The sequence below is a fragment of the Centroberyx affinis genome, unplaced genomic scaffold (assembly GCF_046629955.1).
Source record: "Centroberyx affinis isolate AG114_WGS23_722 - 3 ecotype Tasmania unplaced genomic scaffold, CSIRO-AGI_Caff_v1 ptg001111l_1, whole genome shotgun sequence".
NCBI lineage: Eukaryota > Metazoa > Chordata > Actinopteri > Beryciformes > Berycidae > Centroberyx > Centroberyx affinis.
In genome coordinates, this window is record NW_027279653.1 from 647741 (window position 1) to 666296 (window position 18556).

Genomic DNA, 18556 nt, shown 5'->3' on the forward strand with positions numbered 1-18556 from the left:
TGTATCCACAATATGTGCCCATGAATTAGTTTTTGTTTATATGCTAAACAAAATGTGACCAGACGACAAATACAAAGTCTGAGAGAGAGCACACAACACTGTAGAACTGGATATCATGTAGAAAAAACAACTGTGAATAATATTCCATAATGTCACTGTTCCATATTCAATTCACTTTATATTTCTGTCTATAGACACATTTTTTTCTTTTTAATTTTACATATATTTTGCATACAGAACAAAAGAAAGAGTAAGAAAAAAAGGATTACATATTTAATTTTCATTACATCTAATTCATTAAAAATGTAAATAAAATAAAAAAAATTCGGCACAATAAACATTCCCTTTTTAGTCCTAGCATGGACTTTTATATTCATTTCAATATGTGGCCAGACATCGGCACAATCAACATTACAAAAAAAAACAAAAAACATATATACATTCATTCATATACATTCATGGAAATGTAATTCTAAAAAAAAAAAAAAAAGATTTACATGTGTTTTTAAGTTGCCAATATTTGTTGACTTGTCCTCAATCACTTTGATCAATTATTTTGATCAATGCCTGATGTGTGGAATCAAATATGTTCCTGCTTGGATATCCCATCTGCTTTAACTTACCATCTTGTTGTGTTTGAGTCACCCTTGACGACAACAAGATGAAAAGGCCTTTAAACACTTCCCAGAGTAGTTGTCTAGCAGCCATACTTGCCCTTTGTGGGCTTGTTTCATCACAGTTTCCCAGAGTGCACTGCACCAATCAGAGGGTTGTGGGCAGGCCCAGGCCCAGCAGTAACAAGGCAAGGCTGCTGGCCACAGATACAGCTGAGTTTCTGAACTTGATTCGACCTTCCACTGCTGGGTAAACCCGTTTCCTGTCTGAGATGTATTTGGACAAAACGGTAATATCCATATCACCTGCAAGAGGCGGGGAAACAGCTTGGTTACTTGGTTATTTTAACTCGCTTGCTTTATAAATCTTACTCACCAAAAGACTCCCATCTCAAGCTTGCTCATGTATAGCAGTGGCTGTTCTCAATCATAAGCTCTGTTTGTCGGTGTGACAGACAGAAGCCGTACTGAGCCAAATTAAATGCATGCTCTTGATTTAGACAAAGCAAACCACAGGAATGAGTCCAACTGACCAACTCTGTTACACTCACTTCATCTCTCTCTGGAAGAGCCAGTAGAAAAACAAAATTGCCTAACATTTTATTTATCTAGATTGACTCAGTGAAGTAAGCAGGAAGGGGCTCAGTGTCTTGTGAAAGGACACTTTGTTAGGACATGTGGTTATTGATGGATATTTTGGAACCTGCAACATCTCGCTTACAGGACAGTAACTCATCGTTCTCTTCCGTCAAACTGAATTGCAGTCTAGTGAAACACAATGACAGACATTTGAATGTGAAAGCGGGGGTGAGTCTTAAGATGAAGGCAGAGATCTGGGTTAGAGAATCAGCCCACCACAGTAAAATAATGTAAAGCCAGCAATAGGATATGATGGGAGGGACCCAGCTGTTCTAATGCAACATTGTCAGACTTTTTTTTTTTTTGGCCAGATGTTCTACACTAAACTATGTTCTTGCAGGACAGTCAGCAGTGACAATCTCAAGAGCCAATTTCTCATCTGACACTCATGTCTCCTCCAAAATGTCCCCCCCACACATAATGAATAGCCGATATATCATCTGTAATAAAACACAATGGTATTAGGAGTTTATTTTATCTCTGAGATGTTCTTGGATAGATTTAAGAGGGTGTCGTTCTTAGTAAGATTGCATCCTTGCTTAGTTTAATCACAGTTTGAGACATTAGAGAACTAGAATCTGCTTCTCTCCTGGCTCCCTGAGTGTTATTTTCATCAGAAACATTGCTCATTGGATGCCTTCTCTTTGCTCAGTGAGTTAATAGATTACTTGTTTATTAGCTGAATTATGCAGTGTGAAACCACAATGAACCTCTAGGAGAAGGAACAATGAAGTTACTAGCGGCTGGAACTGGAAAAGTACATTCAGTTTACCTTTGTTTACCTTACTGGCAAACGAGGAACATTTCATCTCAGGTAAAAGTTAATGTCATCTCTGCCTCTGCTGCCTCACCTGTGTTATGCCTCAGCTTCTCCCTCTTGATCATGGTAAAGCTGTCACCTCCGTCTGCAATGTAGGCAGGCACCAACACATTGTACTTCCTCTCCAGGTCCAACGGTTTGTAATGGGGCACGCGGCAGTCAGTGCAGAGCAGGTCCATGGCCACCACACGCTCACCCACCGGCCTTCTGAGGTCAAACTCAACATGAATGCCTGGGGACGGTGAGGAGAAAACAAAGGTATAACGTTATGTTCAGTTGCGTATGTGTATATCACTTTCCCCTGTGGGCATCAGCAGCGAGAAGAAACACTCAAACAGGCCGGGGAAGGTAAAAATCAATATTATTCTACAAAACCCTGGGTGGTAGATCAGGAGCTCAAGGATCACACAGAGACCTGAGACTTGAAGAAATTCTCCTGAGTTGCTCCCATATCTGCGAACGGAGTGTTCGAATGCCTGTTTCAACGTTGATCCCTTCAGCTGGATCAAATCAAACGTTCCTCCGAAGGGCAAGACTGAGAGGATCTCCTCCATGGTTATGGTACCTGAGAGAAGAGGTACATATACAACTGCAAGTGAGTGCAGAGTTTCTATTGGAGCTAGTGCAATTACATTAGAACCTCTGCTTTGTTTATAAAAGTGGAATTTTCTAATGAAGCACTTTAGTACAGTACAAGCTATATGAGCTTCTGTATCATCGAAAGTTAACAAAGTTAACACACACCGTTTTTGTATCGCTCGTCTATAGCTGTCCTTATGGTCCCACTATTCAGCATGCATACGCCCACATGATTCCACTCCACTTCATCTGGATACTTTATATTGTGATGAATCTGAAAATGTAACAGAAACATTGTTATAGGCCTATGGCACTAAAAACTCTGCGTCTTGGAAAGAGTTGATCTCTTTTTGTTCACATTAGTCAGTTGCCACTGTAGACTTAAGGTCAAAGAAATTACTGTCTGCAACTTAGCAGCTTACCCCCTCCCCCCATATCATTTTTAAAGAAGACAGCAGAGTTGTTAAGGCATGTTTTCACTAAACATGCACAGACAGGATCTAAGGTAGACCATAGGCCTAAAGTGCTAACCAGTCTGAGGCTGGGTATTCTCTGTTACTAGGAATACATGGGCGGGAGCAATTGAGACTGTCAGAATCCAGATGAATGAATGAATGAATGAATGATCAGATGCTTACCATAGCGTCACAGACCAGGTTCCCTAGGTTGCACTCCCGAAATCGGCATTCCTCAAACGTCCCATTGAGGTAGACTAGGGTCTGTCCGACGTACTGTGTGGAGTATTGAGCCAAGTTTACCTTCCATTTCTCTACATCAGCAAGGACATCTGGGTCTGGGAGGGTTAGAACAAAAGTAAGGATTATGAAAAAATTATGAAAACCTTCAACAGTCTTAGCCTACTGTATTTTGAATGAAGCCTCGTTAAAAGAAAATAGATTGCATTGTGGTTTGTGGTGTGCTGTCTGCATTCTCATCATTTTAGCAAACAGTAAATGCATTTTATTGTTTCATACCTTAATCACAAGCAATCCAGCTGCATTTGGTATTACGTGTTAGTAAGTCTTTATCCAAATTGTTTTGTGATTTAATGAGATGAATTAACTATTGTTTTTAATTGTGTCAACATCACTCACAAAGTTGTCACTAAAAAGCATTTCAAGCTGTACATTATTTTCTTAGATGTTGAAATAATGATTTCCAAATGAAGCAGATTACGACTTGTTAAAGTCATTTAGTCTAGAAATGAAGCTGTATAGATTAAGTTATTTATTTACTTGGTCATCGCAAACAGACATGGTAATTTGAGTCGTTTAATAGTATCTCAAGTCATTCAATTTGATAGCGCCTTGTTTAGCTCAAGGAATGCTTTCTGACTTTTCTGACTAGTAAAGCAGCAGCTGTGTCAGAGGTGGGACGTGTGTAATTGCTGCAGTCCAGGCTGTTATAACAGTGTACCTTGAGGTATGCTGCTGTCCATGAGGATTGGGTTTCCAACAGCACTTATCACGTTCCCAGCCTTGTCAAAGGTAACCTTCAGATATCCAAGATATTTCCCAAAGGCGAAGGCCTGGACCACTGGAACGTTCCTCCCATCATTAGACCGCACCATGAAGGGGTACGGGCCTGCTGGAACTTCAGTGGATGGGGGGCTTCCTGCAGTGAAAAAAAGAGCTTTCGTCTCTTTGTTGTTGTCTTTAACTGTTTTCATAATGTCACTTTATGCCATTCTTTTTGTTGTTTGTTTTTCATTTGTGATTTGCTCATTGCCTGTCGTCGATGCACGATCACGATGATCACCAGTGTTGTCTATAAATTAATTATTTAGACAAAAGCAAAGATCTGAGCGTAAACATTTGCTGAACAATGAAGTCTTTAGTAGAGTAACAAGGTCAGATTCTTCACTAGTTTTGTACAGATCTGGCTGATAGCACTAAAGAGGTAACTGAGATTTAAAGAGGCTGAGATTGGATCAATCATTGACACCACTCACAGTCAGTTAAGCTGCTGCGTCTCGTAAAATAAAATGTACCATAATGTCAAGGTAAAATGTTAGTGATCAGCAGCCTGATGGTATTGTTTAGCTTAGTTTACTTTCACAGAGATAAAACATAGAAGGCAACTAACAAAAAACAGTGATTAAATACTCAAGTAGGAATAAGGAGTAGATCTTTCTAGGTGAGTTTAAAAAAAAAAAAAACAAGTGGCTTTGAAAAGCATCTCATCTTCAAATCAACAAAAAGAAACAAAGAAAACAAAAAAAAACAATCAAGAGTTATAACATGAGCTATAACAGGAGCTGAGAAGACAAGAGAAGAGAAGAGAAGAGAAGAGAAGAGAGATACCGGTGTAGAGGAACGTGTTGGTGTGTCCTCCGATGACCACATCAATCCCTCTCACTCGCTTGGCAATGTCTTGATCCACATCGAAGCCAGAGTGCCCCAGGGCAATGATCTTATTGTAGCCCAGGGTTTCCAGCTTATCCACCTGCAGTTGGAGGGCCTTGACCTCATCCTCAAACGTCAGGTGTGGGCCTACAACACACGGGACAGAGGGGAACTTTACATCATCATGGTCGTACTCCATCTCTCTGAGAACAAACTTGAAACAGCAGAGGAACCTGAATGCAGGTCCATGACTGATTCATTGATTGACTTTGAGTTTTAGAAGACATGCAGATGTAAAATAGAAAAGTATATTCATTGACAAATTAAATCTCTGAGGCACCTTTCCTGTCTAGAAAACACATGCACATTAAAGACCAGGCCTGGGAAGCAATATGCTATCTCTAACCACAGTGGAACTGGCTTTTGATGATGACTGTATATCAAGTTTCATTATGGGATTGATCTCTATCTACAGAAGGATAGTAGAGCACCATCCAATTCCCCTGCACCCAAGCGCTAGACTACAAACTTTAAATCACCATTCGATTGAAATGCTGCATGCAACAATGTGACAGCACCATCATCAAGGGCTTCATCACTCAAACTTATTGGATTAACAACAGATAATGGGTGGTATATTTTACCTGGTAAGGATAAGACTGGTGTCTCTGAGGTAGTGTATCCAATCACTGCCACCTTCTCAGAGCCCACATTAAGGACTGTGTATGGCTGATACAAGCCACTGATTTTTGGGGCCAGAGTCTTGTCAGCTTTGATGTTGGCACTCAGCATGCTGCAGTTTACTTTCTGCAGGAAGGGTTGGATGAGACCTTCCACTCCATTGTCAAACTCGTGGTTTCCAAAAGCCTATGAATCACAAGAAAAACATCTCTCTCTCTCTCTCTCTCTCTCTCTCTCTGCACGGCAACTTAACCATGAATGAATCGCTCGCCCATGTGGTTCCACATTTAAAATATTTGCTATAAACACGCATATTTACCATGGCATCATAACCAAGTTTGTTCATGAAATACGCAGCTTCGGCGCCTTTGTAGTAATTGAACCAGACCGTTCCCTGAAACTGGTCTCCAGCATCCAGTAGCAACACGTTCCGCTCCTTTTTACGGATCTCGGTTAATTTGGTGAACCTCCTGGCCACCCCGGCAAAGCACGGGCCACTTTTGGGGCATTTCCCCGAGTCGACACTGGTCTCCTCGATCCGTGCGTGGTTGTCGTTGGTGTGAAGCAGTGTTACCTCGAAAGTAGACACTTTATCCAGATGATTCACAAGGAGTAAGAGGCAGAACGAGGTCAGGGCAGCGCACAGACGCTTCCGTACGCTCATTGTTTCGCTCTGCGTAAAAGCGCACGAGTGAGAGCAACAACAGTGTCCAAAACACAAACTGAGTGGGTTCACACTAGGCGTCGGCTTTCCTCAAGATGGGTCTCAAGGAAAGATCGGGTGATTCTCATGAAGTGGACTTACCGCTAGACCACTCCCTTACGAAAAAAAAAGAACTTAAGTAATTCTATAGTCTACATTAGGGATATCACAGCAATGCTTAAAATATACCATGCGTCTACTATAGGTCAAATATACATTGCACAATATACAATATATTACACGTACATGGCCCTATACTTGTATTCTCTCTCGGTATTGGCAGATTTATAAATATAATTTATTTTGGTTACAGCCATTCCCCCTCCAAATAATATCCTCAATCAAACTGTCTCTATGATCAAGAATGCAAGCAGAGGCGGTAATCACCACACTACAATCTGTTACTGAGGAAAGTGCCTACTTTGATCTGTCTGTTCTGTTGAATAAAATGTCCCTCATCCACCAGCACCCCTTAGTGGATAGACTTGGAAAAGTTCATGAAAGTAAACTCTCTGGAACACAGGGAGTTGTAGCATCAAAATCGACATTTCCTCATAAGGTTTAAACAAACTCTACATTTAATTTTTTATTTTTTTTTTTTAGATATAAGCCATATGAATAAAAGAGGAGTTAATGTTGAAATAGCCTAGATTCTTGTCCTCTACTCACTCATCAGCACCTCTGCTGTGAACTCATCAGGCGAATGGAAACAAGGTGATAGTAAACAAGAGTTTTTTTTATAAAACCCTTCTGCTGATAACAAAGAAATCAACCATTTGAGGAAAAAACAGGTGAGACGGGCCCTGGAAGACACTTATCGATGTGAGAGTCTTTGGTGTTGAGATCTTCTGGCAGTACTGAAATACTAACGCCCCATCACAGTGTTATCACACTTAAAACCAGATTCTGCATTTGTACAGCCTCTCAGAGTTGGAGTGCTATACTGCAGGGCTGAAGGTCAACTCATTTTTGGCTTTTGAAGCAGATGTTACAGTGGATCAGCGCTGCTATTATAACTCAAAAATTTATTAGAAGGCACTTAGAGCGCAATCCTCCGCCAACGCTGAACAATTTACAGCTTGCTATTGCGCCCAAAGACATTAGTTCTAACACTTACATCTGAATTACATTGATTTCTTGGCCCTGCAAATGTCACCACTTTTCTGATTTCTAGGGCAACTGGCCCACTGCAATTGACACCACCCATTTCAATCCCCAAGACACACACAGAGACAGGGTAAGCTTAGTACAATTTATTTATTAACATTTCATTAGAAAATTAAACAGACATAAGGGGGTTGCCCTGCTCTTCCCCGTAACCTTAGTGTTAGCCCATACGCCTCAGTAGCCTGTCCAACTATGACAACCTATGTCAAAGATAACACTTAGTAAGTCTACTTTAATTCACTCCACGCCAGTGTACACCGCAATTCAGCAAACCTCAAAAACCTATATTCTCCTTCACACTACATGCATAAAATCAAGCGAAATCATTTAATACCATTTGTTTAAGAGATAGGCCTAAAGCACATCACACCACTTTCAGGCTTCGATAAATTATCTTGGATGGGGCTACCATATTGGGGCCCACTGGCCAGCGCAGGCCACCAGCTATTAACAGGTAAGTAAACAGGGGCCCACAGCTATAGACCAGACAACAGAAAGAAGAGAAAGATAAAAAAAAAAAAAAAAAAAAAATCCAATTAGGTCGGCGCCGTACTGACCCAAACTGGAATAAGAATATTAAAATAGTTCCTTATTAGAGTCTCTCCGATGCCTCCAGCACCGCTAACCGACCCAAGAGCCGTTGCGCAGACGGTCGACGCCTTCTTCCTCGTACTCCAGCGGGAAGAGGACTGGAAGTATAAAGTTTCCGTCCCTCTGTCGCGTGCGTTGTCTCCCCAAAGCCCCCCCGCCAGCCCAGGGGCTCGGACTCGTAGTAGGCTGTGTCTTGGCGAAGTGGCGATTCTCCGGCTCCAGCTATGGGGAGATACAGGACAGCAGGGATGAGAACTTGGATTTACCACAAAATCACTTCACCACAAGCCTTGTGAAGGAAACGACCAATCCGCTTGTCGGTGGACTAGCGTGCGGAGGATCTAAGGCCGTCGTTTCGCTCCCAGCTCTCGGTGCTGCTTCCTCCCTCTTGCCCGGCCACCTCTCCTCTTCCTCTTCTGCTCCTCCATCCCCCGCAGGTGCGCCCAATCAGCCTAATTAGGATCAGGAAACAAGCACGGGCCACAACCAGGATAATCTCCTCCCCCCCTACCCCCAGTCTGTCCATAATACAATCTTCCCCCGCCCCACAATCTTTTCAACCCCACATTGAATTGGCTGTATAAATGCACAGTTCAAACATAATACATAGGGGGTGTTAAAACATTACCCACACAAACATACCCTTAGGATATGGAATCAATCTACGTTAGTTTTATAGTTATGGCTAAACATGATAATCGTGTTATGGCGGAAATCCCAGATCCACACCACCATCAAAATCTAATCAATTGTTCCTTGGCCCAAAGCCTATCTGCCCACCAAATTCAACGGAAACCCATAGTTTTGGAGATATCCTGCTGAGAGATAAACAAACTAACTAAAACATAACTTCCTTGCCAGAGGTAACTAAGGGAATCGTGGGGAGGAAAAAATGTGTTTTCTCTCACATTTTCCCTTAAAATCTACACCATTCTCATTCATCTTCTGTTAAATTGCCTCACAGATACAGATTATTCTGGCTCATGTACTTCAAATCACAACTTGAAGTGGTGTTTTGCCTGTCATGTCACTTAGTCCCAGCAATCTCCCATGTTACCTGTTTAGAAAGACATTTAGTTGGAGGGAGAGAGAGGGAGGGAGAGGGGGGGAGAGAGAGAGAGAGAGAGAAAGAGAGAGACTCATTAAGTGGTTATTGAGCTCAGTAATCAATAACAGTATGAGATTAAATTATCAATAAAACCTGACATAACAAGACAGCATTTCGAAGCTGAAAAGATGATAGCACCCAGTGAGTGACGACAGTTGAAATAACTCATTAACAGAAACACTGGTGTGTGATTGAATGTGACGTGCATCACAGCATAAAGGTTTGCATTCTTTATTCATGAAGCGGTCTCCTCAGCCTCCATGGCTCGCCAAATGAGCCACTCTCATCCAAACATCCTCCAGAGTTCACTGAGAGGTCGCAAATGGAGAGCAGCAGGTGAAATGCGGGTCGATGTTGAAAATGTAGAGGAATGGGTGGAAGGTGTAGCTCTGTTTACAGCCAAAGTGCAGGTCGGCGTAGATGAAAGAGCCGACCTCAAGAGCTTACATGAAGAGCTTACACTTTTTCAGTCCGTGCTCATGATTATTAGATGTAATGCGTACAGATGCTCCTCCTTTTTCAGTTGTGAATCAGTTTGTATCATGTTAAATCACCCGTTAGCCATCACTGATTCAGGATATTTCAATCAACTGAGGCCACAAGTCATGTCAACACACACAATACGTCTCCACACACACACACACACACGCATGTTTTCACAGTTTTTCATGTGAACGCTGCTGGGAATCTAGACAGCTCTAAGTATGACCTGTGTCACCATGAAGCCAGTATAGCTCATTAAAAGTGAAGTGGGTAGCCTTGATGTGCAAACGGCTGGCAGGGGGTTTTGCATACCAAGCCACAAAACTAGTCAAAGTTGGATTCTGGTGCAGTTCGACACAGGAGCTGACATAGTTAGACAGATGGCTTTGTGTTTGTTTTCATACTGGCAACAGACGTGCTAGCCTTGGCTTCTGCCACTTGGATTTTTCTTGACATTTGATTTAGAGCTTTGCATCGCCTATTAGTTCGTTATTCCACTGCAAAGCTCGGCTACGCGTCTTAACCAGACCTTTAGAAATGACAAATAGGATAAGGGTTGAACTCTTAAGACTGAAAAAAAAGCTTTCCTTTAACAAATAAGTCTGTATTATTTGTGGGTGAAGATGCACAGTCAGTGGTGGAAGTATTTAAAACACATCTTTTTACCATTGCTTTTAAGTAGTTGGTGGTAAATTGGTTTACATGTATTTAGTGTTTTTTTTTTTTTTACTTCTGTGTATTTAAATTGTATCCTTTGTTGTTCTTTTTACTATTGTTTTTATTGTTTTACTGCTTTTATTTCTTTGTTTTTATGCCTTTTTATTCTGTGAAGCACTTTGTAAACAGTCTTGTTAAAAGGTGCTATACAAATAAAGTTATTATTATTATTTGTAATGTGCGCTCAAGCTGTCAAGTTTTGCTTTTCTCCTTTTTCTTTTCGTTTTCATCATGGAGGCCAATGAAGGCCCCCAGTTAAAATGTCAGAATGCTTTTTAAAAAGTATGTTCTGGTTGGGAGATCGATGCTACACTGTAAGCAGTTACAGTAACAGCAGTCACATTCAAGCTAAAAGCCCCAACAGGATCAACACAGTCAAATTCGAGAGGCTATTAGTCTCAACAATCAATTTTTTGGATAGAGTAATGGTAATAACAGAAACAAGCAGAAATTCACAGAAAATAGACAGTGAGGTTAGACTACTTCATGGAACCATGAGAAAGAATGAAAGTCAAAGAGACAGAAACAAGGAGCATGACTGCAGGTACATGGAAATAAAGAGAGAGAGAGACAGAGACAGAGAGACACTGAGACGTTGAACCATAAACATCCCTCATGCATATGGACATATTGGCTTTCTAAACCTCTGTCCAGTGAAGCATTGCTTTCTACGGTTTAGTGCTCCACTGGGGTCTAATGGCACTTTGTTGTATAGATCCTCGCAGCGGTAACATCATCATCTTTTAGGTTGAGTAAACTTTTACCAACTAGCACTCAAATGTAGTTCTGTAGCTAAAGCAATAAAGTGGGTCGATTTCCACTATCCACGATGGAAGTGGGACTCGGTGGCTGGTGAGATGAGAATGCATCATCTGTCTGAGCGCTCTTTTGCACATCGTTCCTGAAATGCCGCAGCCGACAACCCCCCAAACAGGAACCGTGTATTTCTATCAGTGAGATTGCGTAACTGTAAAATGTTGTTTCTCCAGACAGGATTATCCACAGCCTCGATTTTCAGATATTGCAGACAGGGTGTGGAAATCTGTGGAATTTCAATGAAGCTTGCTGCTGACATACAGAGAGCTGCACAGAGCCGAACATCAACCCTGTGCCTTCCCTGCCCACTAACCCCTCCTTTTCACACTCCACTGGCCATCACCCACACCAGCACTGATGTGTGCTATTAGCACTTGTCTGTCCACTGAGGATTAGGCCAATCGCCTCCTCTCACTATCATTCTCTCCACAAACATGCGGCACACACACATGCATTACACACAAATGCAAGCACACACACACACACACACACACACACATACACACACACACACTGGGCCTCTCTTTTCAGAGGCTTCAAAACCAGACAGCTTTTACCTCCAGGAGGGAGTAAATAAAGCGTCATCTCACACAGATACTTACAAACAACGTGAAATCAGCTCTCTGTGGCTGGTTTTCTGAGATTTTTCAAGACCACTGATAATGGCCATGCTATTTCTGCATTAGCAAATCCTGATACATAAGGACAGGATACTATTCATCTCATTTCTCATAGTAACGTGTCAGCGACAATGTGTGGAATCCATACCAACGGGAAATCTTTCTTTAATTGTTAAAATGAGGTCAGGCATGATAATGTAGTTACACGCTGTGATTAGTGGTAATTGGAGGACCACTGAGGGCGTGATATGCATTATGCAACAAAATCTCAATGACTGACACAATGGTATCACTGCAGCATCGTTGCCACGGATTAATAAATCCATTCTGTGCTTGTTTTCACCTCGGCAAAGTGTGGACCAGTTCCAACACTTAAAAGTGCTGAGAAGACACTTAACTGGCTGCAGTGAGTTTCCTATCCAACCATTCACTTCCTAAATGGACTCTGCCACTTCCACTCAAACCAAAATGGCTCTGACCTCAGTGAACAACACCCGCCTGTCAGCCATCAGTGGTCACTGCCATATAGCTCATTTCCTGTCTGTCACATGTTCTCTTCCAGGGAATAAATTACTGCCCCATAGAGTGAAAATAGTATATGCTCCCTCCAGTGATCCTCTTCCTCCAAGATAATGCAGAGCTGAACTGTGTGCTGGACTGAAATGCTTGGCTAAAGTGGGGATTTCTTGCCTGGTGTCCAGCCCCCATGAATCGCAGTCTTTCGCTCTTTTTGAATTTGCATGGGGATTCATAAGGATCTGGACGCAAGCCTATCCACGACTGATTCACTGACGTAATTTCTCGCCCCAACCGATTGGTTGGTGTTAGTTGTCAGTTATCAAAATCTTTGACCAATCACAGTAGCAAAGCAGATTGATGTAATCTAGAATAGCCTTAGAGCAACAATAATCATGGCGGCGTTCACTTCCAAGCTTTTAAACATGCTGATTGTTACTGTTTTAATGCATCGATGCCATTAACTTTTTTAAGGACTGACAAAATTGCCTACATCGACCATCCAATCAGGTATGTTGGACAGTATCTGTCTGAAATAACTGCCGGTTGATAGGCTTGCATCCAGACCCCTATATGAATCACCATGCAAATTCAAAAAGTGCTAAAGACTCATGGGGCTGGACACTAGGCAAGGGGATTTCAACATGATGAGCCAAACCAGAACGTCCCTCTATAAGGGTTTTCTAAGTACTGGAAGTTGAAGGTTAAGCATTCTAGGTGTGACCCACCTCAGTTGAAGCTCTATCACAATATGCAGAGCTAGGGTCTCTTAAGAAACTCTCCAAAAAGTGTCACAATTCCCATACATGGGGCCACCACCTCCTTCGTACGATCATTCGATTTGGAAAGTTAGAACCCAGAAAACACCAGTTGTAAATAGAAGCCCCTCTCTCTCCTGACACATTTTTAGCAGGAGGCCTTGGAGAGCTGATTGGCGGAGCAGAAGGCACCATATGCCATCAGACCAGGCTGGGACATATTGCAGTGGGACAGGTTCCTCAACTCAGCATGTGTCCTATATTTGATTCTCTCATTGTACTATGAAGCTGCCTTCAGATTATAGATGATAATGCTGAGGGAAATCATAATTTATATGTGTGTATATAGTCTACACATCCAACTTTGAGCTATGTATATGTTTAAGAAAATTGACAAACCATATTTCCACAAGCAGCCTTAAAATGCATGTCAGCTATTCCCATGACAAAGGTGAAACAGATTATGTATGGGATACAGTTCAGTGTTCAGTGTGTCTGGTAATGCAATTCTACCTCACACTGTAATGCAATTCTACCTCACACTGTAATGCAATTCTCCCTCACACTTTTCCCTCACTGCTCCAGTGCAGAGCGAAGCACATGTGCGACAGCTTATAGCTCCACAGCTGTAGCAATGCGATGCTTTTGAGGATGCAGATTCCAAACATGGCTGACCTAGCTGCTCAGCCTGGTCATCTCTCCCATGTCTCATGTCATAAACACTTGGATCGGAAGAAGCCATTCCCTACAGCGATGGTGTTGGGTGGGTGGAGAGGAGGGAGGAGTGCATCTCGCATTCCATCCACACAACAAGGGATCTGCCCTGATTTTGGGCTTGCCCTATTTGGTATCAGTCGCTACAGCTGTCAGTTATCAAGGATAGCAAGTGCCGACCACAATAACAAAAAGGTCACCCCAAATATTTATTAAAAGTGCCCCTGATGAGCCTTAGTCCGAGTAAGTAGAAAGAGTGTGTTCTCTCTGTAGTGTTTGTAGAAACACAGCCCGTCTACTCTTCATTACACCCTAATACTCTGCACCTTTGTGAGCTGCCGCTGTCAGTTGTACGTTTAATGCAGATCCCTCTTTGATGTGAAACGCTTTTTTTCCAGAGATTTTGTGTGCATGATTCTGCCTAAATGCCTCAATGCACATAAAAAAGACAAAAAAAGAAAAGAAACCCATCTAAGGTGCTTGTGTATACTGAAGCTTTACATTTCCGTCATTTCCATTGTGCAGAGACCCATCGCAGCTGGTATTGTACGCTTCTTAAATGCTGTCATCAAAGCTATGTCATATGTCATGTCATAGTTTTCTGAAACATGTTGGAACAATGATGAGGGCGGACTTACTGTCCAAATAGCATGCTTGTCATTTTCTTGCCAGGCATTCAATGATTACAGTAGCAAATCACCATCATAAACAGCACTAATTTTGAATCGATACAAGTGGATGAATTAAAATATATAAATGGAGGAAAAAATCAACAGATTATCACACACATAATATTTCTAACTGTGATCGGGTTTCTTTTAGAACATTTTAAGAACTCATTCGGGGTTGTCTTTCCCACAAAGTGTTCTCAAGACCAAAAATAAATTTCTATACTACCTAAGAGATTTTCGGGGACCCTTTTGTGTTCATATAATATTCCTTGTGTAATAAAGAAATCCATGTAGATCTGTGCTTGCATGTGGTATAATGTAGTGACCTTTGAGGCCGGCTGGATACCTTATTACCTGACTAAAAATAGCACTTTCAGGACCCGAGTGAGATTGGATGTAGCTAGCTACTGTGCTCTGCTGCAATGTGTTTAGAGATGAGGGGAGATAACAGAGACAGAGTCACAGAAGTCGCCCTGCGTTGCTGAAACTGAACTGGGTCACCCACACCAAGGCTTTTTCACAGAGAAAACTATACAGCTCAACAGCAAAACAAAGCAACACATTAGGACTCTGGTAAACCTGTGACTGATTTGCAATGACAGATTGTAAATGGACGTGGATTCAGCATCACGTAAAATATGAAATAACTGCTTTGCGTGAGTACGATTGAGTGTTTTCCTCTCCTCATATGGCCGTACCTTTGCTACGTCTGTCAGCGGGGGGCTTTTAGTTACATATGCAAGCTTCCCTGCAGATCCCGAGGTCTGGTCACAATGCCTAATGAGAGGAGTGGATTTAGAGGAGGATATGAATGATATCTTCTCGCCCACCTCACCTTGGCCAGTAGACACTGTCGTGTGTGTCTGTTTGTTCGTGTGTGTGTGTGTGGGTGACAGAGAGAGCAAGAGAACGGGAAAGAACATGTGCTTTTTGCATACGGTGGTAATGGTGGTTGTGTTGTGTCCAATGTCTGTGCATTAGTCGTGCCAGACATTTATGGTCAGTTAAGGGATACAATCATGAACTCACAGAAGAGCTTGTTTCACTCAGTCCTGCCTTAGGCTACTATACTTTCTATTGTACTTGGTTACAGAGGAATGACTGTTGTCTCTTATTCCCTGCAGGGGAATCTAAATGTGAGATCACTGGTTACACTAGAAAGCAAGTTAAAGGAATAGTTCACCCAAAAATTTAAATTCGGTCATTATCTACTCATTCTCATGCCAGTACAAACCCGGAAGTACATGCAATGGCGATCGACTCGGATTTTCATAAAATAATGGATCAAATTACGTTTTTTTTCAACTCATAGTGCGATCGTCAGACATCACAAGACTTTGATTATACTACACGCTTTATGAAGTAATTTTATGGACATTTATTGCCCTTTTTGAAGCAGAACATCCAACTCCCCATTCACTTCCCATTCACTGGAAGAAGCTCCTCCAGCAGCGAGCCTGGAGAACTCCAGGTAAGTTGTATGAAGAAAAAACACTCACTCGAGTTTGTACTGGCATGAGAATGAGTAGATAATGACCGAATTTTAATTTTTGGGTGAACTATTCCTTTAAGATCTTTCCCTTTTACTGTAAGAACACAACATTACTTGCCTACTACCATTATGTTTGTTGAATTCATGGAAAAACAATGAATATAGGCAGCGATTTATCCACAGATCGACTCGCATATTGCATATATTACAGTATAATAAATATAATAAATAAAGTTTTACAACAAAGTCATTGATGGCTTTCTGCAACCGTCTCCCACCCTGATAGAATTCATTAACATTTGCTGTGGAAGCAATTATCTGGGATTGCAGAAAAAGCACATTGCTACTGTAATTTTCAAAGGTGTTAAAAAGTATTTTTATGTGCTTTATAGATTATTATATTGCTCCAGGCCATAGAAGAAATATCACCAGGCCCTCTAATGTTCACTCGCTTCAGAAAAGTAGCACCAGTTCCACATCACTTTCTAACTCATTGTGATCTAAAAGGCTTTTTTAACCTTGTAAATGTGGAGTGTGGATATGTGTGTGTGTGTGTGTGTTTGTTTCTGAGCCTGTGTGTGTGTACCTGTGTTTGGAGTGTTAGTAATAAAAACTGAAGGTTATGAAAGTAAAGCAGCTAAAAATCCCATATCGCCATTCACTGTATCCAGTGGCATAGACATTAGTCAAATGCGAGCACATGCCATCAATCAAAAACCCTTTGATACTGTTATTCTGGGGGGACGACAACTACATCCCCCCTAAGTGGAAACACTCCCGCGGCAGCAGACGCCTTTGACTGACTTTGATGGTCGGTTCCCTTTTTCCTGCCATAGTTTATCTTCTGAAACTCCACGAAGTTAAGATGAATGCATCATTAATTTGCACCTCGCTCTACAGCGAGATACCTTCATGCTACATCAAACTCCAAATGACGCTCAACTGTTTTGACACAAGTGCTCTTGCCAGTCTTTTAATGGCGTCTTCTGAAGTTTGTCAGTAACAGAGTGCTCCCAATCCCAGATCACACGTCTATGCAGTTTTTCATTCCAACCTAACAATACATCAGTTGATTTAACTGATCAGCATACCCTCAACCAGAACTAATCCGTGAAATCAGCTGTTGCAGTATTTGGTTGGAATGAAAACCTGCATGCACATGGCTCTCAATCGTTGGAGACCACAGTCCTACCCTATGTGCAGATCAGAGGGGATCTGATATAATGTATTTAATGTTATTGCAATTGCATTGCGTCAATCCCCTCCTCCCCTCTCTCTCTCTCAACTTATCTCAGTATCAGCAGTCACTGTATTACTGAATGGTTTTCTCATAAAGAGCAAATATCTGATGGTCAAACAAGCATGAAGAATAACCCAGTATCTGCACCGAAGCAATGTCTACGCACAAGCTATCAATGCATGTTACAGGATCCTTTCTGAAACAGAGCACAACTTTTTTTAGGCTTCAAAAAGTTCCACTTCTCACAAAATTAGATTGTTTGTTTTTGTTGGTTTGATGATTGAACACAATCTAAAAAGCATGCTATTACACCATGTTTTCCGAAATGCCTCAAAACAGAAATTTCACAGAGTTAGAGATCAGCAATAATAACCCCAATAACAGTGTGGCGCAGACAAATAAACAAATCAATCCTGCTTAGAAAAACAGGTTAACTCCAAATCCTTGTATTTCAGCTAGGAGTCAATCTAAGAGTTCCAAAATAGGTTTTCTATGTTTTTTCCCTACTTTTCCCCCCATCAATGCTAGAAAGTATTTACTAAAACTCAAAAAGAAAATCTTAGAATTGCCAAATACACATAAATAATTACATAGTAAAGTAAAGGACAATTTTTCCTCCCTGTCTTACCTGTATAATTGACTGATGTACTGGACAGGTGATGTAATAGGATGGACGTGCTCAGATCATCAGTAACTGGGCAGTAAGCAAGCACTAAACTGAGAAATATGCATTGCAGTCAATACAGTAAGAAACACACCATATGTCAGTAGCTTCCATCATAAAGTTTTATGATGAATATAATTTATGAAGGTGTGACTTTGTTACTGTAAATAGCCACTAGCTATCCAGCCCAATCAAGAACATCAAAACTCTTCACATAAAGCCTACTAATATCATAAGTGTCTCACACATTCACTTCAGAAAAACCCCCACATTATATTACAGTAATTTTCTGTTGGAAACTTTGATCGCCTGCTGTTCTGGGAAGTCTCCATAAATAATGAACTAGAAAATGGAGCTTATTACATAAAATCAGTAGGAAACCAAACCAATGAAACATTAGGTTTTTTCCAAATTAGATGGTGAAATTAAATGGTTGTCAGGGTGTTGCCAGGGAGGTGAAGTCCATCATTCATCAGCTACATGATCAAAGAAACAACCTAAAAGACCTTACAGTAAAAGACCTCCAGAATGAACAAATGTATCTAAATTTAGATATCGCTAATTATAACCCTTGTTTAGCTAAGCTAAAATTACTGGTAACTCACTGTTCAGCCTAAT

General features: G+C 41.3%; 1 protein-coding gene across 2 annotated transcripts; it reads right to left on the bottom strand.

The window, feature by feature from the left end:
- Positions 1 to 164: 164 nt before the first annotated feature.
- On the bottom strand, positions 165 to 6525 carry LOC139647775 (snake venom 5'-nucleotidase-like). Of its 2 annotated transcripts, XM_071523751.1 has the most exons (9): positions 5998 to 6474; positions 5642 to 5864; positions 4956 to 5144; positions 4069 to 4266; positions 3291 to 3445; positions 2818 to 2926; positions 2489 to 2638; positions 2105 to 2305; positions 165 to 920 (listed from the first exon to the last, which is right to left on the bottom strand). In XM_071523751.1, the coding sequence occupies exons 1-9, from the start codon at positions 6340 to 6342 to the stop codon at positions 763 to 765; spliced, it is 1728 nt and encodes a 575-aa protein (XP_071379852.1). In that variant the 5' UTR covers positions 6343 to 6474; the 3' UTR covers positions 165 to 762. The 2 variants fall into 2 exon arrangements, with proteins under 2 accessions (XP_071379852.1, XP_071379853.1); XM_071523752.1 differs by lacking the exon at positions 2489 to 2638 and having other exon boundaries at positions 5998 to 6525.
- Positions 6526 to 18556: the final 12031 nt, after the last annotated feature.